A 23,979-nucleotide genomic window follows, 5' to 3' on the forward strand; every position below is an offset into this window, starting at 1 on the left:
GGTCTGTTATTTTTTTTCTTTTTTTTTTTTTTTTTGCAGTACGCGGCCTCCCACTGTTGTGGCCTCTCCCATTGCGGAGCGCAGGCTCTGGACGTGCAGGCTCAGCGGCCATGGTTCACGGGCCTAGCCGCTCCGTGGCATGTGGGATCTTCCCAGACCGGGGCATGATCCCGTGTCCCCTGCATCGGCAGGTGGACTCTCAACCACTGTGCCACCAGGGAAGCACTGTAATTTTCTTTTGTTGTAGCATCTTTGTCTCGTTTTGGTATCAGGGTGATGGTGGCCTCATAGAATGAGTTTGGGAGTGTTCATTCCTCTGCAATATTTTGGAAGTTTGAGAAGGATAGGTGTTTGCTCTTCTCTAAATGTTTGATAGAATTCACCTGTGAAGCCATCTGGTTCTGGACTTTTGTTTGTTATTGAATTTTTTCAAAAGCTTTTTCTGAATCTATTGAGATGATCATATGGTTTTTATTCTTCAATTTGTTAATATAGTGTATCACATTGATTGATCTGCATATATTGAAGAATCCTTGCATCCCTGGGATAAATCCCACTTGATCATGGTGTATGATCCTTTTAATGTGTTGTTGGATTCTGTTTGCTAGTATTTTGTTGAGGATTTTTGTATCTATATTCATCAGTGATATTGGCCTGTAGTTTTCTTTCTTTGTGACATCCTTGTCTGGTTTTGGTATCAAGGTGATGGTGGCCTCGTAGAATGAGTTTGGGAGTGTTCCTCCCTCTGCTATATTTTGGAAGAGTTTGAGAAGAATAGGTGTTAGCTCTTCTCTAAATGTTTGATAGAATTCACCTGTGAAGCCATCTGGTTCTGGACTTTTGTTTGTTGGAAGATTTTTAATTACAGTTTCATTACTTGTGATTGGTCTGTTCATTTTTTCTATTTCTTCCCGGTTCAGTCTTGGAAGGTCATACCTTTCTAAGAATTTGTCCATTTCTTCCAGGTTGTCCATTTTATTGGCATAGAGTTGCTTGTAGTAGTCTCTTAGGATGCTCTGTATTTCTGCGGTGTCGGTTGCAACTTCTCCTTTTTCATTTCTAATTTTATTGATTTGAGTCCTCTCCCTCTTTTTCTTGATGAGTCTGGCTAATGGTTTATCAATATGGTTTATCTTCTCAAAGAACCAGCTTTTAGTTTTATTGATCTTTGCTATTGTTTTCTTTGTTTCTATTTCATTTATTTCTGCTCCGATCTTTATGATTTCTTTCCTTCTGCTAACTTTGGGTTTTGTTTGTTCTTCTTTCTCTAGTTCCTTTAGGTGTAAGGTAAGATTGTTTATTTGAGATTTTTCTTGTTTCTTGAGGTAGGCTTGTATAGCTATAAACTTCCCTCTTAGAACTGCTTTTGCTGCATCCCATAGGTTTTGGATAGTCGTTTCATTTTCATTTGTCTCTAGGTATTTTTTGATTTCCTCTTTGATTTCTTCAGTGATCTCTTTGTTATTTAGTAACATATTGTTTAGCCTCCATGTGTTTGTGCTTTTTACATTTTTTTCCCTGTAATTCATTTCTAATCTCATAGCATTGTGGTCAGAAAAGATGCCTGATACAATTTCAATTTTCTTAAATTCACTTAGGCTTGATTTGTGACCCAAGATGTGATCTATCCTGGAGAATGTTCCATGCACACTTGAGAAGAAAGTGTAACCTGCTGTTTTTGGATGGAATGTCCTATAAATATCAATTAAATCTATCTGGTCTATTGTGTCATTTAAAGCTTCTGTTTCCTTATTAATTTTCTGTTTGGATGATCTGTCCATTGGTGTAAGTGAGGTGTTAAAAGTCCCCCACTATTATTGTGTTACTGTCGATTTCCTCTTTTACAGCTGTTAGCAGTTGCCTAGGTATTGAGGTGCTCCTATGTTGGGTGCATATATTTTATAATTAATTATATCTTCTTCTTGGATTGATCCCTTGATCATTATGCAGTGTCCTCCTTCCTTGTCTCTTGTAACATTCTTTATTTTAAAGTCTATTTTATCTGATATGAGTATTGCTACTGCACCTTTCTTTTGATTTCCATTTGTATGGAATATCTTTTTCCATCCCCTCACTTTCAGTCTGTATGTGTCCCTAGGTCTGAAGTGGGTCTCTTGTAGACAGCATATATACGGGTCTTGTTTTTGTATCTGTTGAGCAAGCCTGTGTCTTTTGGTTGGAGCATTTAATCCATTCACGTTTAAGGTAATTATTGATATGTATGTTACTACGACCATTTTCTTAATTGTTTTGGGTTTGTTTTTGTAGGTCCTTATCTTTGCTTGTATTTCCCACTTCGAGAAGTTCCTTTAGCATTTGTTGTAGAGCTGGTTTTGTGGTGCTGAATTATCTTAGCTTTTGCTTGTCTGGAAAGCTTTTGATTTCTCCATCGAGACTGAATGAGATCCTTGCCAGGTAGAGTAATCTTGGTTGTAGGTTCTTCCCTTTCATCACTTTAAGTATATCATGCCACTCCCTTCTGCTTGTAGAGTTTCTGCTGAGAAATCAGCTGTTAACCTTATGGGAGTTCCCTTGTGTGTTATTTGTCATTTTTCCCTTGCTGCTTTCACTAATTTTTCTTTGTCTTTAATTTTTGCCAGTTTGATTACTATGTGTCTCAGTGTGTTTCTCCTTGGGTTTATCCTGTATTGGACTCTCTGTGCTTCCTGGACTTGGGTGGCTGTTTCCTTTCCCATGTTAGGGAAGTTTTTGACTGTAATCTCTTCAAATATTTTCTCGGGTCCTTTCTCTCTTCTCCTTCTGGGACCCCTATAATGCGAATGTTGTTGCATTTAATGTTGTCCCCACGGTCTCTTAGGCTGTCTTCATTTCTTTTCATTCTTTTTTCTTTATTCTGTTCCTCAGTGGTGAATTCCACCATTCTGTTTTCCAGGTCACTTATCCGTTCTTCTGCCTCAGTTATTCTGCTATCGATTCCTTCTAGTGTAGTTTTCATTTCAGTTATTGTATTGTTCATCTCTGTTTGTTTGTTCATTAATTCTTCTAGGTGTTTTATAAACATTTCTTGCATCTTCTCGATCTTTGTCTCCATTCTTTTTCCAAGGTCCTGGATCATCTTCACCCTCATTATTCTGAATCCTTTTCTGGAAGGTTGCCTATCTCCACTTCATTTAGTTGTTTTTCTGGGGTTTTATCTTGTTCCTTCATCTGGTACATAGATAGCCCTCTGCCTTTTCATGTTGTCTATCTTTCTTTGAATTGCACCCAGGTTTTCTGACAGAAGACATTATGATCGCTCTACTATCCCATCCTTATGCCTTTGCCAACAATGGCAAACTACACACAGGTTAAAAACAGTGCCTGAAATACAACACATACCTTGAGCATACTGGCTGCAAGACACAACCTCCTGAGGACTCAAGATTGGGGTCTGGGTATTGTTGGTTAGTATACGGATTCTTGCCTCCATCATCCCCATAGAAGCAAATGAGTAGCAGCTTCCACAAGACCCTGGTGATAGAAAAGAAGGATATATAACCCAAGAGACCTTTGACACACTCAAAAAGAATCAAAGAAACCTTAAATGCATGACATACATTAATATATTTATATTGAGTGTTGCGGTTTTTGTTCATAAGGATCAGCACAATAAAGAAGATTCAATCAAAGAATGCTACTGACCTTACAGGCAAACATCAAGATTTTAGTTTTTTCACCAAAAGGCAAACATTACTATATGGGGCTTTCCTTGAAAATATTTTGGGGGGCAAAAACCTCCTAACTTCTGCAAAGCATTTGACAATATTATTTTTTTTTAACATCTTTATTGGCGCATAATTGCTTTACAATGGTGTGTTAGTTTCTGCTGTATAACAAAGTGAATCAGCTATACATATATATATATCCCCATATCTCCTCCCTCTTGCGTCTCCCTCCCACTCTCCCTATCCCAGCCCTCTAGGTGGTCACAAAGCACCCAGCTGATCTCCCTGTGCTATGTGGCTGCTTCCCACTAGCTAGCTATTTTACATTTGGTAGTGTATATATGTCCATGCCACTCTCTCACTTCGTCCCAGCTTACCCTTCCCCCTCCCTGTGTCCTCAGGTCCATTCTCTATGTCTGCATCTTTATTCCTGTCCTGCGCCTTGGTTCTTCAGAACCTTTTTTTTATATTCCATATATATGCATTAGCATACAGTATTTATTCTTCTCTTTCTGACTTACTTCACTTTGTATGACAGTCTCTAGGTCCATCCACCTCACTACAAATAACTCAATTTCGTTTCTTTTTATGGCCGAGTAATATTCCACTGTATATATGTGCCACATCTTCTTTAACCATTCATCTGTCGATGGACACTTAGGTTGCTTCCATTTGGCAGTGTTCTTAATAATGCGGAAATGATTTACATTTGCAACATTCTGAGTCATCAACTTGAGAGAAAATAATGGAGGGATACATATAAGCTAAGCTTTTAAATATCTCCAGAGAGGCATTTTCTAAAGCCCTTGTTGGGTGGAATTAACCCTAATAATGGCTCAGGTATGGGTGTATTATAGTAGAGAGTTGGATTCAACCTGGGTCAAGGAGGCAAAATACAACAAAGTCCAAGGAGGTAAGAGAGTAATTACAATGATAGATATGGTATTTAAGGTGGCCAGTAAGGAAGTAAAGATATAAAGCAGATGGAGGTAGTGAAATGGAAAATAAATTGAAAAGTAGCTGTATGGAGGTAGGGGAGAAGGGAAAAGAAAACAGCTTTATTTAATATGTAAATGCTCTGGCAAGACAAAATAAATTTACTTAGGAAGCATATGCTAGGAATATAGTTTCTGCCTCAAGAGAAGAAAAAATATTGTATTATGAGGTAATTTATATAAAAATATTTTTATCTGTTTCTTCAATATGTGTGAGTAGAAGAAATACACAGAATAAAATATGGAATGTATGTAACAAAACTGGGATTTCCACTTGTTACAATTCTAGAAAGAAATGAGCATAACTTAATATCCCCATTATGATACAGCCTCTTTCACCTCTGCCACTGATACAAATTCTACATGGAGATATGCTTGGACCAAACCTGAGACACTGGTATTAAATGAAGTTGACCTATTACTCAAGTTACTAATATTAATTAGTTACCAAATTACTTGAATGGTAAGCACTCCCTTGTGCACGTAAAGTAAGACGAAGGAACAGACAATATTGCAATTCAAAACACTCATTCTACATAAAGAGAATGCTGCCTTTGTTCTCTTTAATAAGTCTGAATTTAGTTAGTGAATGTCTTCCTCCGAAAAGTATTAAGAACACTGTCCATTAAAAATATGAGGGGCACCGTTTTTCTCTTCTCCAGGTAACTGTTCATTCATGTCCCTCCCTGAGTACAAAGGAAAGCCAGGATACTCTATGCTCAGCCTCCAACATTCTTAAGCCTACTTGAATTACTTAATACCGTTTTCCTCAAACTAAATTGTGAATTTCTTTGAGTATTTACAGGAAATCTGTTTTCTTCACCTTGATGCCTGATGCAATGAAGGAACTCAGTGCATCTTTGTAGAAAGAAAAGTCAAATTATGAATAAGTGGATACATATTTATATCCAGGAAAGAAGGTTATTTCAGTGGAAACAGTTAATATTTACTTTTAGTCCATTAGAGCCCTATCACCCTGTAACTGCTACCATTCTGATGGTCCCCCAAATTCTCCCCGTAAACATCTCAGATTTATCCATACTGCTTTTGCCACTGAGGGATCACCTAAATTATGAAGATTAGAAGAGAAGCATTTGGAAAGGGGCCTTGGGATTCATCCAGTGTACAACCTACTCAATAATACATACACTGAGATTCAAAAAGAAGCAATGACCTGTCCAAAGTCACAAAACTAAAGGGTGGCAGGTACTAGCATCTAAATGTCTCCTAATGCAGAGTACTGTCTTTTTCCATTTATAGATCAGTATCTACTTTAAAGAATTTTCAAATTTCCTTTCCCTGTCTTCTAGTTACTAGAGAGAATGAAATTAATGTGCACATTTTGTTTTCAAAACCATCCAAATAATACTATCCTCAGGACTCCTCTTTCAAATGACAGAATGTCAAAGAACTAGATGAGTGACAGTAAATGGCCAAGGTCAGTGTTCCTTTCTTGAGACATCAGGATCTTTCAATAAATAACGTCACAAGAGTCTAGAAATGGCCCCAATTTGGCCATTTAGCATTCTTGGCCCAGGGCAGCCACAGAAATCATCTCTCTTGGTATTAATTATTAAATCCTCATCATCTGACCATCCAGCATTGTGGGAGGGACAGGCCACATGTACATTCAAGGGCTCAGAATGTCCTCTGTTAACAGAGAAATCACAGGAATGAGGAAAGGAGATAACCTTCCTCAAGCCCTTGATGTTCCCAGAAGGTCAGCTGCCAATGTAATTAATGCCTCTTCGGAGGTCAGGGCCAGAGTCTAGATTCTGTAAATCAACTATACTTCAATAAACAAATAGTAAATAAATAAACAAGAAAAATAAATAAAAGGACCATTTTCTCTTAAGAAGACTACAGGGCAATAAAGAAGAAGGGGAGACGATCCAGACAGAGCTCTACGGTAATCATATTTCCACAGTCTCCAACAGGTATGTGATTGTCAGACGGTTTAACTATATTCAGCTGTAACTTCTAACAGTGGAGAGAACACTGAACTGGGAGTAAGTTGCCAGGATTCTTTTTTTCCCTTCCCTCCCACCCTGTCACTCAGCTGTGTGACTCTGGGCAAGTCACTTGACCTTTTTTGGCATTTCTTTTTATCTTGTGCGTAAAAGGAATAGGGTGGAGCAGTTTAAGGCCCCTGCCTTCCAGCTTTAATATAAACAGTAGTTAGAACAAGACTTAAACAAACTAGATTTTAAAGTTAGGAAAACCCTCTGCATTTCCTAATTAATGTGACCTGAAAGACACTCCCCTTCTCTCTTGAAGATGCAATAATAAATAAAGACAGCACAGCTGGGAGAAGAATGAAGAAAGTCCATCTCTTGCAACTTCCGAGCTCTCTTCCCTCTCACACATCAAAGTAAATCCTGGCTACATGGCTAGTGCTTAGAGATGTTAACACACGTAAAGGTAAGAATTTGCCCCCACCCCCGCCATATTTTTTTTTTCATTCATCTTGATTTGCTCTCCAAATAGAGAAAAGTTGTGAATTCTCTTAACTGTGGGTAATTTTGAATTCTAGGTTATATAGAACACTGGTGTATTTAAGTTAGTGGAAATGTCCAAGTAGCCCAGTTAGTAGGAATAGAAAATAATTTTTTTCCCAACCTAAAGTACAGAAAACCAAAAAGAAATCAAAAGAGGAACAACTAAGCACATTATTTTCTCAGACACCTAACAAGATACTACAGATGAGGGATCAATTTAAAAGCAATTAATCTGTCAAAGCCCTCTGTTTTTAAATTGCCCATGTCTGTACAAACCATATTTATAAACACTCAAAGGATATGGAATATTAGAGATGACAATACCTTTTACCAAGCCACAAGAAAACCATTGTCAAAGGATATAGCTTTAGAAAGTCTAATTTCCTTCCCCTGAATAATTATCTCATCAGTAGTCAATCATATATTTTGTGAAGTGAGTGGAACTAAATATTTCAACGTTTTCCTAAAGAATTTTAAAAACGCCCTGTTAAAGCAGTTATTATACTGTATTTTAATGTTTTGCTTGCAGGTCTTGCTAAACTGTAGTTTCTAGGATGAGGACCATGTCATATTGGTCTTTATATCCTCAGCCATTAAAAGAAAATTCCTGGACTTCCCTGGTGGCGCAGTGGTTAAGAAGCAGGGGATATGGGTTCAATCCCTGGTCCGGGAAGATCCCACATGTGCAGAGCAACTAAGCCCGTGCACCACAACGACTGAGCCCACACGCTCTAGGGCCTGCGTGCCGCAACTACTGAGCCTGCGTGCTGCAACTACTGAAGCCCACGTGCCTAGAGCTGGTGCTTCACAACAAGACAAGCCACCGCAATGAAAAGCCTGCACACTGCAACGAAGAGTAGCCCCGCTATCACAACTAAAAAAGTCCATGCACAGCAGCAAAGACTCAACACAGCCAAAAAGAAAATTCCTAAAATATTAGATACTCTATAAACACTGCAACACAGTAGAAACAACCATGTGCCAAGCCCTCAATGACCAACACTTGACATGCAGTATTTACTTATTCCTCTCCAATAAGGATAGGAAACCTGTTTGATGACAGAATAAATTTTAATCCTCTCTTAATATCAAACCTTTTATCGACTTTCCATTCATTTCTCAATTACCTTCAAATTTCTCTCATTTCCAATCCTCCTTTCCAAGGAAGCTATCTCCAGACAAGGTGGGGATGGATTTCAGGACCCACACTTTCTCTAGAGCCAAAGAATCTCAGAATAACTGGTACAAAGGAAAGAGAAAGAGATGAGACCTCTGGTGTCAGATGAAGGACAGGAACATTGTTGCTGTAAGACCTGCTCAAAGCTCCATATATTCAGAACACTTTGCAAGAATTCAGTCAGGATGAACTGAAGGGTTGGTGGTGAATGTTGAGAAGTGGGAGAGGCTGTTTAGCATTGAATTTTAGGAAAGGGGAAGGACAATTTATCTTTGGGTGTTATAAATTTATAATTTATCTTTGGGTGTTATCAGAATGTTTCCAGACAGTAAATACTAAGCCCATTTTATAGTAACAAAGCAGTCATGTGTACTGTAATTATCTTCAAAATGAGCTTAGGAGTAATAAACCTGAGTATTATATAAATGATTCTCCAATCATTTGTTGGCTAAAATTTAGGATAAGATAATTTGCTCTCAAGTGCTATGAGAGGAAAAGTTATTAAATCTACTCATCCTGTATCCAATTTCCAAAAATAACATAAAATGCAATTACAGTGATAATTTTGATAAACCTGGGCTCTGCCTCCAGCCCACCATTCAGGAAGCTGAGTTAATACTTACCATTATATGTCTTATCCTGGGGTAAAGTTAATTGAAAGGTCTTCACACAGCTCATAAAATCTGCTTCACCAGAAAAAAATTTAAGGATTCATTTTCTGGGCTCCTATAGTAATTAAAGACTAAATGATGGGGGAGGAAAAAGGGGTAGAGTGGGCAGACAGGTAGTAAAGAAGGATTCCAGCATAAAGAAGATGTGGTATATATACACAATGGAATATTACTCAGCCATAAAAAAGAATGAAATATTCCCATTTTCAGCAACATGATGGTCCTAGAGATTATCATACTAAGTAAATCAAAGACAAATATCATATATCACTTACATGTAGAATCTAAAAAATGATACAAATGAACTTATTTACAAAACAGAAACAGACTCAAAGACATAGAAAAAAACTGGTTACCAAAGGGGAAAGGGGAGAGATAAATTAGGAGTTTGGGATTAACAGATACACACTACTATATATAAAACAGATAAACAACAAGGACTTACTGTATAGCACAGGGAGCTATATTCAATGTCTTTTAATAAACTATAATGGAAAAGAATCTGAAAAGGAATACATATATATAAACTGAGTCACTTTGCTGTACACCTGAAACTAATAGAACATTGTAACTCTATTATACTTCAATTTAAAAAAAAAAAAAGGATTCCAGCAAACCACTTGTAGAAGGAAGACCAATTTTGGCTGCATGCAATTCTTTGTTTCTACACAAGTCTCTGTGATTAGGAGGGCAAATGAGTTTGGCTTACGTATCACTCTAATTTCATTAGCTACCTGGAACACACTGAGAAGGACACTGAAGAAATGCTGAGCTCTGCTGGAGAGATTATCTACTACCAAAGTCTGTCATGGACACAAAAAGAAATGAGTATTCATTAGTTATATATTTTCCATTTCTTTACTAAAGTGGATCATAACCTATTCACCTCTGTATCCCCAAAATCTGAGAGCCTGGAACATAGTAAATGTTCAATAAATATTTCAGAATGAATTAATGAAAAAAAAATCAGACTTTTTTTTTTACCTTGGTTTCGAACAGGAGTAACAAAATTGGTACCATGAACATTTCTCCAGTCCCAGGATGCTGGCAAATGCAAAATCTTTTTCTGTATTTCAGCAGTTATTGGTGCAGGTTTGGGCCTAGGATGGAAAAAGACATTTGATGTCAATATATATTCTTTCCTTTGAGGATGATTCCATGATTTCAACCACCTGGCTGGCTAGAATGTAGATTCAGATCCAAAGAGCACTTGTCTAGCAGTGTTTCAATGTGTCTATCATACAAAAATGTGTCTATTATACAATGTGGCAATTATACAACTAAGTTGTATAAATTACCCATTTCTTTTTCAGGATCTAATAATTTTCCCCAGTGAAATCATGTTGGTTTCGTATATTGCCACTGCTTATTTTAGTATGCCTAAATAGCTGCATTCTCTTACTTTTAATAGATTTTAGTCAAGAAAGCAGATGTGAGAAATTGAAGATGGCCTACAAAGGATTTAGAGAAAATAGAGGAATTACTGATGTTTGACTCTGGAGATGGTGGTGATGGTAGCTGTAAAAGAAGTGAAGGCATGGAAATAAAAGATCTAAGTAGAAGCAGGCAGACTAGCTCCACAAACAGATGAAAGTAAGACACAAAGATGGCCACAAATGGCTTTACCACTTACTAGCTGTGTAACGTTCGTCAAAGACCTTGACATCACAAAACTATGATCACCTCCTATTAAGATGGGTACAATCATGCCTACCGCAAAGGACTGTCATGAAAATTCAAAGTAATAATGATTAACAAGTGCTTAAAACATGGCCTTGCCTCTGATAAGTCCTTACTAAATTATTAAGCTATTAGGATGATCACCACCGCCATCATCATCATCCATGTCATTAAGACTAAATATGCTGCTGATACATTTAGGTGACTATCTAGCACAAAACAGGCAATTGTTAACTTCCTTCTTCCTAACATCCTATAACGCACAGTGTTTGTCCATCAGTGCACACACAGATAAAACAAAAGCAGTGTGACAACAAAGCTCAGTGGTGTGAGAATGAAGACAGTGAAAGAGAAATCAGGGAGATGGAGAAGTGAGAATTACAAACATCACAGGCACACTATACATTATTGGCTTTCAATCATTTGGGTCCAGATTCTTTTAAGAATCTGCAGAGAGCTCTGGACTCAGATGTCCATAAACAATATGTTTTTCTACAAGAGTTCTTCAGAAACATGGCACCTGACACATGGCAAAGCAGTTGGGTCTGAGGCTCAATCTTCCAGACAGGAGTCCCAGTCTCCCTAGGCTCCAGTGCTGACCCCACCTCCTCTGGGTTCTCCTTTGGCTTGTTACTGAACAGGTCTCAACTTCTCGTCTCACACAGATACAGGATGGCTCTTTCACTTTAGTGAATCTGAGAAGGAATACGATATGCCCCCATTCCCAATTTCGACTAACCCGAGCATCTCATACACTAGTCATTCCTCAGAATACACTTTGAGAAACACTGTGTAAGATTCTTTTCAGATATGGGTAGAACTGTGAGAGAAACTACATAGTCTGCTAAATCCAGCTATAGTTTTGAGAGAATAAATCTACCAAATTCCTGACTGTAAAAATTCAAAGAACGGTATAATTTTCCATAAGAAATACACCATGGGGTATATAAGCTAAAGATGGGAAATGCCACTTCTGGCTGAAGGTAGCAGAGGTATATTGATAAATATGGAATATTTTTTGCTGAACCTAAAAACAGAAAAAGGATTTTGAGATTTTTACAGGTGGCAAATTTGACAGTTTCTATAGGTAAGTTCAGGGGTATCTGAGGCAAAGGGAGCGTCATGAATGGAGGTAGGTGAAAGTTTTCAGGAATTTTCTGTCATATTATTTGAAAGCAGGTCAAGGTAGTCAATACAGTTATGGGCAAATTTAGGTGGCTTTGATTACCAGGCTAAATTTATTCATTAGACAATAGGTAGTAACCCAATCATAGCTGGGTGTAAGAAGATGTAACAGGCAGTATTTCATAGAATGGCTAAGAGTGGGGACAGGGAGGGGTAGGAACCAAAGAGAGAGAAGGCAGGAGACTGATCCATTATACAGGATAGAGATGACAAAGCCCTAAGCCAAAGTGTAGAAAATGGAAAGAGAATACAGGAAATGGCAGATGCTGTGAAAGCAAAACCCATAAACAGGGCTTGGAGAACATCCGATATGTATGAATAGGAAAGGGAGATGGTCAGAGAAAAGATAACATAAAAAGTCTAAGTTAGGATGACCAATAAAATGATGAACAGCCCAGGGAGGAGGATATCAATTGATACAAATATCTTTATTAGTGATAAAGAGATGTGCTTTATTACCTTGGAATTCTCCGGCTGTGGCCACCACCTCTCCTAATCATCTCTTTCAGTGTAAGAGTCTCATATTCCATGTATGCGGTTGCAGTCCAAAACTTCTGAATGGCATTGATAGCTTTCACAAAGTTGTGGTTATATTTGTAGAACCTATTAGAATACCTGCCAGCAAAAGTAAGACAGCTTCAGATACACTCTTTTCTGATGTAAATAGATCCCATTAAAATAGGCACTCTTATACTGTGGGCCTGAGTGGAAAGTGGTATAATCTTTCAGGAAGGCAACTGGATATGTCAATCTCTATATCTCTACATCTATATCTGTATCAAGAGCCTAGAATTGGAATGTGTCCTATGAAAATAAAAGTTCAAGTGAATTAAGATGTATGTATAAGGATGTTCAGTGAAACATTTTTATACTAGTGATAGATTATAAACATAAATATTCTGAGGTAAGGGATGGATTAAATAAATAATGGTACCTCATTTGCTATATAGTTTATTCAGTAAAAATATCTGGAAGATTATTTAGTGATATGGAAGACTTCACACTATATTAAACAAAAAAGCAGAATATCAAAGAAGTTTATATAGAATTAATCAATTTTTGTGAAAGTGAACATTTATATTTATACCATAAGTACATACAACCATGGTTATCTCTGAGTGGTGACATAGGATCATCACCTTTCCCCTACCCTCTACAATTTCTACAGTGTACCTTTTAAACTTTGTAATAATAAAAAATAAAGGCGGGGGGAGGACAGCAAAACTGTATACAATATATATATAGCATGGCAAGCATTATAACCACATGATGGAAAAAAAAATGGTTCTATAGGGACATTTGGTTTATATCCTTGTTACTTAAATTTGGTTCTTGAGCCAGTATCAGCAGAAGCACCTGGAAGCTTGCTAGAAATGCAGACTCTAAGTATCCAACCCAGGCCACTTGAATCAGAATCTACATTTTTAACAAGATCCCCAGATGATTCACAGCAACATTAAAATCTGAAAGACACTGGTTTACCTGATGCCAAATGCTTGGATATAGATGTAAACAAGTCTAACACACCAAGAGCATGTTTACAAAGCAAAAGAACTGAGGGAGTTGATTATTCATTTAACTTAAACATGTATCTCACGTATGTGCCAGGTGCTAGGAATTAACAGAATTCATGTTATTTCTACTAAAAAAAGATTCTGGCCCCGGAGCAGCTAAGCCCGTGAGCCACAACTACTGAGCCTGTGCTCTAGAGCCCACGAGCCACAACTACTGAAGCCCGTGCGCCTAGAGCCCGTGCTCCGCAGCAAGAGAAGCCACCGCAATGAGAAGCCCACGCACCGCAACGAAGAGTAGCCCCCGCTCACCACAACTAGAGAAAGCCCACGCACAGTAACAAAGACCAATGCAGCCGTACATACATACATACATACATACATACACACATACATACATAACATTCTGTAACTTAAGTGTGACTCACTACCCAAGATTTTCATTAACATTCAATTATGCAAAGCAAGATATATGTAACCTGAGTAACATGTTAGGCATATTTTGAACTTTTCTTTCTCTTTTAATTTAGATGTTCGCAGAGGGAGTATTTTGATATAGTCAAAAAACCTGGGAGCACTGAAAATAATAAGAAAAATGTGCAACCACATTGATAATGTTTTAATGTTTTTATCAAAATCCTTTCCCATTTGTTGCAAAATGTGAAACCAGAGAGGTACCTTTATTAAATAGATTATAAAACTGCCTGTATTCTATTTCTGACAACACTAACACACAACAAAAGCCAGTTACAGTTGTTGTTTCTTAAGACACAGGAATATATTTTAAGTTGTAAATGTCTATCTTGAAATCAGATCATTAAGAGCTGAAAGAGACCTTGATGGTAATTTAGTCCTAAATGCTTACTTTACAAGTGAGGCAACATAGATTCTGAGCACTCCGGTTAGTAGCTTCATTAAATGAGGCAATGTTTGAAATGTCAGAAAAGTACATCGTACACAGTATATCCTAAGTAGTAGGGTGAAAGTGAACAGCTTCATAGGAAATGTGTTGCTCAAGGATCAATCCAAACAAAGCAATTTAAAAGCTAAGTTCAAAATGGAGGTGATGAATTGGTCTAAATCTTGGGGAGTACTTCCCCAGACAAGTGCGATTTGTCCTCTTTGAACTCATGTCCCCCCACCTTCTTTGCTGCAGAGTCATTCACTGCCAGTGTGGTCTGGCTTTGGATGATTTGTTCATGTACACTTTCAGTGGATTTCACAACCAAACAAAACAGAAAATTTGCTACTGCTAATATTTATCTTTTCCTTCCAAACTAATAAAAGTCTGAAATCTCTTGTGTGGTTCATAGTTACTTACACTGGACCTAACTCAACAAAAACGTTAACTGAAAGTTATACACTGAATTGTGTCCTCCTCAAATTCATGTGTTCAAGTTCCAACCTCCAGTACATCAGAATGTGACTGTATTCAGAGACAGGGCCTTTAAAGAGAACATTAAGGTTAAATGAGGCCATATGGGTGGGCCCTAACCCAATATGACTGGTGTACTTTTAAGAAATGGAGATGAGGACACAGACAGGATGACCATGTAGAACAACAGTGAGCAGCCATCTGCAAGCCAGGGACAGAGGCCTCAGAAGAAACTAAACCTGCTGACACCTTATCTTGGACTTATAGCCTCCAGAATTGTGAGAAAATAAGTTTCTGTTGCTTAAACCATTCGTTCGGTGGTACTCTGTTATGGCAGCCCCAGGAAACTAATATGCTACATAAATACTAAGAACTTTAATTTCAGTTATTTATTTCCTTGTTTAAAACTTATGTTCAATTAGCATCACCTATATTTGTTGCAACATAAACATACGTATCTACAAGTAGTATGCAACATATTATTACATGGCAATAATAAAATGACTTTTCTGTATAAGTCATTGCAATTCTGTGGCCCTTTATATAGATATTCTTTAAAGCTATCATTGGTCCATTACTTTTGAAGAACTTTGAAAAACTACTTTCTTCTCTATCACTCAATGTATTTTTCCAGGAAAGTTGTACATAACATGGCTTATGTTTCTAAGTCAAATAAATTTTATATAATCAAATTAAATTTTCCAAGAATTAAGACAGACATACATATTATAAAAAACTATATGTATCTTTCATTTACGACAACTCACTTTTCCTGGAGATTCTCAAGGTGTGCTGTGTTCACGTTCACATTCTCAGAGGTATTTCCCTCCTTCTTTCCTGTGAAACAAGCCCAGTTCCTGCCCAGCACGTCATGCACCCAGCCAGTCATGGTTTCATGGCAGTAACTAGTTACCTTGCTGCCCTCTTCTTTATACTGCAATCAAATAAGAAAAGGAAAAGCCAAGTGAATCTGTGTTCCTCTCTCAGGTCTGTTTCCTTGTCTCCCTTTCACAGTAAAGATGCCCCTTTTTCGTTTCATCTTAGGGACCAGCCACTGCCAACCAAAACAAAAACTGAGAGATTTCAGTTTGCGAACTATTCTAGAAAAGGAAGAGAAATAAACTTTTCTACGATTAGCATTACTGATTACCAAGCAAAATTTACACAACAAACACTTCTGGGGAATGAAAGGCAGGGAAAGAAACTAACATTTTTAGAGCATCTGCCCCGTTCCAGGCATTTTACAAAAGTTAGCCTCATTAAGCCTATGAGGAGACAGGCACCAATAATCCCATTTTACCAGTGAGTAAGTGGAGGTTCAGCTCAGACAGGGTAAGCAGCCCCTACCTAAGGTAACAGGGCTGTAAAGTGGCAGAAACAAAATTCTGCTCAGTTTGTCACACTATACTTTTCCACTCAGAGAAGATATATTCCAGCAAAATACAAGAACATATGGTGAAAATTTTCCAAAAAAATAAAATTTTTTCTTCTGTTAACCTCCCAATTTATTAGCATATTCTAATCATGAGGGAGTTAAAGTAACCTGATTATCAAATATTCTCTCCACTTTATTTCACTAATATGGCCCGTTGTCTTATGTCGATGTTAACGCTGAAAAATAACTGCAGTTGACCCCTGAACAACGCAGGGGCACGGACTCTCCACAGTCAAAAACCCACATATTACTTTATAGTCAGCCATTCCTATCCTGGGCCCTGCTTCCAAGGAATCAACCAGCCTCGGCTCATGTAGTACTGAAGTACGTATTTATGGGAAAAAAATCTGCATATAAGTGGACCCACGTAGTTCAAACCCATGTTGTTCAAGGGTCAACTGTATATAGTGATAGATCTAGGATCTGAACTCAGATGCTTTGGCTCCAGAGCCTAAAAACCCTCATGTTATAACATGTACTCATGGAGGAAGGATATATAATCTAAAATGAGAGCGGAGAGCATGGGAGGAAGAAAGGAAAATAACGCACGCTAAATTTCTTTATGAAGGGACTTGGATACAGACAATTTCAGGCATTGACTTAATTTAATGGAACAGAAGCACAAAAGCAGTCAAAGGCAACACACACAAATCAGCATGGCAAGCAGCTGTGTTTCAATGCTTTTCTTTACAAAAGTACACGGTTGGTTTTGGCCCTTAGGATGTAGTTTGTGGACTGAATCTAATATAATGGATGCTACTTTACCTATGCTGAGGGGGTGGCAAACTTCTTTTTAAGGGCCAAACAGTAAATGCAGGTTATCAGTCCTCTGTCATCATCACTCAACTCTACCACTGCAGTGTGAAAGGTACACAGGAAATGCATAAGTGAATGAACTACATTGTGTTCCAATAAAACTTCATTTACAAAAACAGACTTATAGTTTGCAAACCACAAGTTTAAAGGAATGTGTAGGCTAAACTACTCTTAAAGGTAAAACTATCTTACTGCATCTGACTCTGAATTCAAATCATATTGAGGCATAGAGTTAAAAATGTATGGCCTTAGAATTCAAAAGAGCTAGGTCTGAATCCTGGGATTCTTGCCACAAAAGATAAGTTACTTTGGGCTATTCATATGTACATTTTGCTTCTTCCTTGGTGGTTCATAACACTGTGAAGCCAGTCTCCCTACCTCTGGCTAAGAATATCTCCACTAGCATGAGTTTGGCTCACCACTCCTCATTTCCCTGCTAAAGCCCCAACTCAGGATACAGGAACACTGAAATAAAGGCCTAGGACATGACCAGGCTGCAACACTGAAGGGTATGTTGCGTGAAAAGGTTAATAAAGTTTATATTTATTATGCTGAACTATCTGTAACTACTATTTTTATAATCAAAAACTGTTCGATATTGGCAACCTCGTATGATGCAGACAGGCCAGCTGGGGGTAGGCCACTGCTCACCCCCACCACTGCTGTTATTAGAAAGCAGTCTGACAAGGCTTTAAGAGTTTTTCAGAGCTACCTTGTAGAAATTGTCAAATACACATAAATGAAAAAAAAAAGGCTAAACACAGGAAGATGTTCATTACTGTAGAAGAGGCTAGGGAAGGCTGCTTGCTTTTATAAATACAGTGTTATTGGAACACAGCCATACCCACTTGTTTATCATATTGAATATCTTCTCTCTGGCTGCTTTGGTGCTACAGCAGCAGGACTGGGGAGCTCCCACAGAGACCATAAGGTTCACAAAGCCTAAAACATTTACTATCTGACCCTGTTAAGAAAAAGTTTGCTGATCTCTCTGTATAGAACAATAAAAAAAAAGAAAACCTGTGAATTCCCTGGTGGTCCAATGGTTAGGACTCCACACTCTCACAGCTAAGGGCCCATGTTCCATCCGTTTGGAGAACTAAAATCCCACAAGCTGTGCGGTGCAGCCAAAAAAAAAAAGAAAGAAAGAAAAATAACCTATGATGTATTAAGAGGAAAAAACTACAAGATAGTACTTAAGTGGAGTGCAAATAAGTAAAATTTTTATGAAATATGATTTTTAAAAAATGAAAGGTGAAAATGATCTTTGGGTGGGATTTTCTTGGTTATTTACAAAATGAAGATAGTTATAGACATTTCGTGAAATTCATCACTTTAAAAAATATTCCTATTTCCTAAGGATAAGAAACATAGCCTACAAAGCCCTAGAAGAGGACACCTACGAAGGATGGTCCAGATGTTGCTAGAGACTAACTCTGACCTGTCTAGGATTATGATTACACTTCCTGAAAAAAACCATGATTTATATAACCTATTTTGTATTTTGCTAAGTTCTTTCACTTATTTATCAAATGCTTACTGGTCACATAATACTTCCCAGGCATCATGCTAGGTGCTAGGTGCTAGGCACACATGCACGTATGTATTGATGCAGCCCCAGACCTTAAGACGCTGGGAATTCAACGAAATAAACAAACATGTAAATAACGTGGTTATTTATTTGAACCGAAATCATGTGGTCCTGCAAGTTTAACCATGCTTGAAAAAGCCTGGGAAATTTCCCCACCTAAGCAGAAAATTTAGATCACAGATGAAATGACTTTCCCAATGTACCAAAAGAGTCAGGGGCATTCAAGTTAGAAGAAATGGACCCCATGTTTCTCATCAGTGTAGTTTTTGTTCACCTAGTTGGCACAACTTATAAGCATGATGGCTAACACCAAATGAACTTCCCCTGGGAGGGAAAGGCTGATTTGTTATTTTGATTGGAGGGGGAAAAATATCACTGAAGCATGACCGACTGTGCTAAAGCATATTTGTTCAACAACTCTATACCCTTCACCATCAATATTACAGAACTACAGGACCTTAACATTTACCTATCACATCATACTTTATAAACATTTTACAGATTACTCAGAAATCTTAGAGGTTCAAGAGAACATAAAGATAATACAGTCTCGGGGGACAAAAAAAGAGACCTAAAAGAGATGGCTGAACTAGAATTTATAACCAAGCATTCTTCCCAAATACCATGCAACATTTCTTCATACACTTTGTCTTCTCACAAAGTGCTAGAGAAATAAACATACAGGTCAATTGCCAAAAACAGGGAAAGGAGATACCTAGAAACCATGCAGGAAGTGCTTAAGCAATTTGCAAAGGGTTTTCATCTATTATCATGTAAGCCTCACAATGATCTTTCGGGATAATAGGCATTATGTTTTTCATGGGAAAAAAAAAATGACTTTGCAAAGTTAGAGAAGAGAGAATTAAAATATGAGTTTAAAGGTTACAAGAATCATTGCTTTATTCGTTATTTCCTTTAAAAAAAAAGCTGGAAATTAATTGGCTCTCATTAGTCAGATCCAAATTGTTGCCCAAGACCCTTTTTAGGGGGTCACTTAAATTCTCCAGTAGCCCTAATGGTGATTTCCCACTATTCAGGTGTCTATGTTGTCCTGGCTAGTCCAGTCTTTTTACCCTTTCTGTCAAGGGTTTTCGATACAGGGCAGAGGTAAAGGACGTGGTCTGCAGGCTCGACTACCTGGACTGGATCCAGCTCTGCCACTTACTGGCTGTGTGATCCTGAACAAGTTACTTACCCTCTCTGTACTTTCAATGTCCTCATCTATAAAATCAGGATGATGATAACAGACTCAACCTCATAGGTTGTATTTTACATATACTAACCCATTTAATTTTCCTAAGAGCCTGTGAGGGTTGTTCTTTCCATGTAACCACTGTGAGAAGAGGATTTTTTGTTTATTCATTAACTAGGACACTGGCACTAGAAAGCAATTAGTTACTGAATGAGTGAATAAATAAATGAATAATAGAAAGAACAACAAATGCCAAGTCCTATTTAAACAATAACACAAGAAACTTAGAAAAATTTATAATTAAAAGAAGAGTTACACTTTTATAATTAAAAGAAATTTATAATTAAAAGAAGTGAGACCCAAGTTCTGACTTCTATTACTTCAGAAATGTCAGTTTTCCTCCCCAAACCTCAGCTTCCCTACTTGTAAATTTAAGTTGACCTGAAAGTTCCAAAATATCTCTTCAAGTTTCCTAACTACAGTCCTTACATCTGTGGATTTCTTATTTCTTATTCACAAAGCCAGGTAAATAATTTAGACATACTCCTTACTTACATAGAATATTTATACATTCTAAGTAACCCTAAATAATCCTAAAACACTACAACTGTTTTTACTTAAGCAAATTACCAAGAGATGCTATCCATTTATGTACCACTTCTTATACATTAAATTGATGGAATTATTTTCCATTTAAAATTTTTATTTTATTTTATTCTGTAGTTTTCCCAGTCTAAAATAATTTGGTCTTCTTTTAGAACCTGAAATTACCTTATGAGGTAGGACAGGACTGTGATACCACTGTGCCGGACAGCTACAACTTAGTAGAAAAGAGATATTTAAACCCCCCCAGAAGCCGTACTCAGTACCTTAATTTGAGAGGACCACACACTGTGCCCCATTATTTTCTTGATTTGAATGTTCTCAATGTTTGTCATTTTTCCTGCTATTGTAAAATACATCTTTTGTGATTTCTGACATTATTACCAATTAAGAAGTTGAAGTTTTGGCCACACTATCCAGCTTGAAATGTAGCTTAATGTTTTTTCTAAGGGTTTTTCATTTATTTTATTTATATAAACATCAGTCTCTTGAATACTGCCTTGCACAGATGGCATAATTTAAGTTTCTATTCATTTATGCCAATTTCTATTGCAACAAATAGATAAATGCATAAAATTTGAAGGAATTCCAAACCCTAGCACTTGGGTTTAGAAAACTACTAGGATTCAGTAACTCTCCATCTGCCTCTTCAAGATTAACATTGGGTTGCCAAACATTCTTGAAACCACCTGTCTTCAATTTCTCATTCACTTTATCAATTCTCCAATTCCATCCAATTACCTACTAATGTTAACCAACTGAAAAAGAAAAGGTTGGGATATTTTAGAACTTAAGTTATTTATCCCGGATCTCTTTCTCAACTGCTTTTTGACACTAAGAGGGGGAAAAAATCACTTATACCTTTTGTTCCACTGTTTTCCTGATTACACTTAGCAAATATTTGAATACTTCCTTTATGTAATGCACTAGCTATGAGAAAAATGTACTTTAATGAAAAAGGACTCTGCCCTTTAAATCCCTGTTCTGCCACTTATCATTTATGTAACCTTGAGCAAGTCGCAACTAAGGAGCCTCAGTTTCTTCAGCTGATAATGGGAATGATCTCTACTTCACTGGATTCCTATTGAGAATAAGGATGACACTGAAGTTTGAAGAGTTTAAAAAGTTATTAAACAAGTAACAATATAAACACTACCAACTGTTACCACATGGGATACAAAGCCATTTAAGACTTCACTCATGCTGTCAAAGAACTTATACTCTAGCCCAAACTGTTAACTGAGCAGTTGATATGGGTTTTATCCTGTCAACCAGTGATTTTCCAAAATGAGAAGACAATCCATTAAACTATTAGAAAGAAAAATCTTATAATTTCGATTTCTATTTGTAGCATAGAAATAAAATTGAAAACCAACCTCCATTATTATTTAATATACAAAGCAACACTGATAACCCCACTCAGTTCCAATGTCAGATGTTCACCTGTTATGTGCAGTATGCTGCCTAAAGATGGCTAGGACACAGCACATTCCCTTTTACATGTGCCTGCTTAAACTCACTTATGTACATCTGATATAATTAAGCTAACTCGCACAAAATGAACATGTGGCTTAAAATAATACTTGCAAAGAAACCTTGCAAAGGATTTGCAAATACTAATGATGTAAATATAAGAAAACATAAGAAAATAACAAAGCTTACATTTGCCCTATTCCTGGTATGAGCTTTTGAAAACATGTTTTGAAATGGTTCCAGCGTTGCGGTATTCACTTTTTAATCTGTTTTATCAATAAAGCAAATGCCTCCGTTTTAAAATTTGCCCATTAAATTGTCATCATTTAACACCAAACATCATTTAAATACCAAACAGTAATTCTTCTAAACTCTACCAGTGACACTTTCATACTTTTAACAAAATGTGTCAAAATTAAAATTCTTTACTTGAAACATTTTAACTAGAAAATTGTTTCCAAATGTTGAAAATTGGCAGTAATAAAAATGATGGGTAACAGAAATCCTTACATTGCTTTTGGCAACAAAATCATGATAATGAATCATAGTTTTACATTGTTTCCAAAGAATATCATAATGAGATATATTTTGGCAGGACATGTTTTTGTGACAATAAATAAATCAAATATTTAATCATTTAATATTATTTCATGTTCGATAGCAAACATGTTAGTATAGTAGTGCATGTATATAATTTTTTAAATGTATGTATACATACTGTGGAATACCTATTAAAAATTGGACATCTAGGTCTAATCCATCAATGTCATTCACCATTTCAGAAAAGAACACCTTGCATGAAGTTAAATGGTTTGATGATACACCATACATATAGAGAGATTACATTCCAGCAATACTGAAGAACAAAGAGTGTTTATTCAATTTTTTGCCATTTGTTTACTGTACATGTCTACATAAGTGCAAATTAACTGCTTCCATCTGCTGTCAGGTGTGGAGTGTGAATGAAGCCATTAGATGGCAACAAAGGAGAACAAGGCATATTTTCCTAAATTGATATTTTTCCAACCCAACCAAGAGTGTCACATCTTACCTCAGAAACAAACTTCCCTGTCAATTTCAAGGATTAGCTTTTGTTTTCTGCCCACTCAAGAGACTTAACCATTTATTTAAAAAGTTGAATTTTAATGAATTGTGAAACTGCCAGGAAATTGCTGCAGTGGTTGCAACCAAATAACCTCCAGCATTTTACTGAAGGAACCGGCAATCAGATTTACATACGAAAATGGAGGACCATAAATTTATTTCCAGGGCTGAAAAGATGTTCCATTTAAACCAAAACATATGTTCCAGAACTAGTTAAGAAAACAGCAATTTGACACCCAGCAAGGTAGGCAAAGTCCCTTGGCTCATTCCTCACTTATTTGCTCATAATCTCTTAAACTGTAAGGTTGTTAGAAATCTTAGAGTTCATCGACTCTAACCTTTAGCCGGTGCTTCTTAAGTGGGGGGGTGGGGGGGTGGTCACAGCCCACAGCACCCTAGGCTAGTTTGAGTCCTTGGTTATCCAGGCTTTGGGGAACCACTGCAGTCACAGATAAAGCTCCAGCTAATTTACGTTTTAGTAATTCTGAAAGTTAGAACTTTACTATTTTTAACTCTGAGGTTTATCTTAGCCTCTACAGTGTCACACAAAAATTAAAATATAATATATAAGCAGAATAAAATGTTAAAGTCTCATCTGTTTTCTACAAAGTCATTCAACAACTATGGCCTGAGGGTCCACCATAGCCTCTAAGGACACAAAGATAAAAATACTTTCAGAAACACAACAATAAAACAACAGAACAACACAATGGTATACTACTCAATTTTCTTTCTCTTACAAATATTTATTGAAGCCCTATTATTTATCACATATTGAACTATACATAAGGAATAAAATGGTCATTAATACAGCGTTGATCATTGCCCTCAAGGAGTTTATAGGCCAGAGGAAAGGACAAACAGGCAATTACAACAGAGAATGCTAAACAGTAATCTATTATGGGGCCTACTAACACAAATACCTGCAATTTTGTACCCAAGTTTTCTCTTCCATAATCAAAACAAACATTTAGATGCAAAGATACTCAAAGAAACGGGGGGGGGGGG

The 23,979-nt window shown here is 37.0% G+C and overlaps 1 protein-coding gene across 1 annotated transcript in view; it reads right to left on the minus strand.

Annotated features, from left to right (window-relative positions):
• CTSC (cathepsin C) overlaps nucleotides 1-23,979 on the minus strand; it is a 41,359-nt gene that overhangs the window by 4,723 nt on the left and 12,657 nt on the right. The window contains exons 3-6 of the mRNA XM_007456993.1: nucleotides 15,525-15,691; nucleotides 12,331-12,486; nucleotides 9,991-10,106; nucleotides 3,340-3,471 (exon numbers count right to left, since the gene is read on the minus strand). Of these exons, the coding sequence (XP_007457055.1) occupies nucleotides 3,340-3,471; nucleotides 9,991-10,106; nucleotides 12,331-12,486; nucleotides 15,525-15,691 (571 nt within the window). The remainder of the gene's footprint in view (nucleotides 1-3,339; nucleotides 3,472-9,990; nucleotides 10,107-12,330; nucleotides 12,487-15,524; nucleotides 15,692-23,979) is intronic.

This window comes from Lipotes vexillifer, unplaced genomic scaffold (assembly GCF_000442215.2).
Source record: "Lipotes vexillifer unplaced genomic scaffold, Lipotes_vexillifer_v1.1 scaffold1022, whole genome shotgun sequence".
Taxonomy (NCBI): Eukaryota; Metazoa; Chordata; class Mammalia; order Artiodactyla; family Lipotidae; genus Lipotes; species Lipotes vexillifer.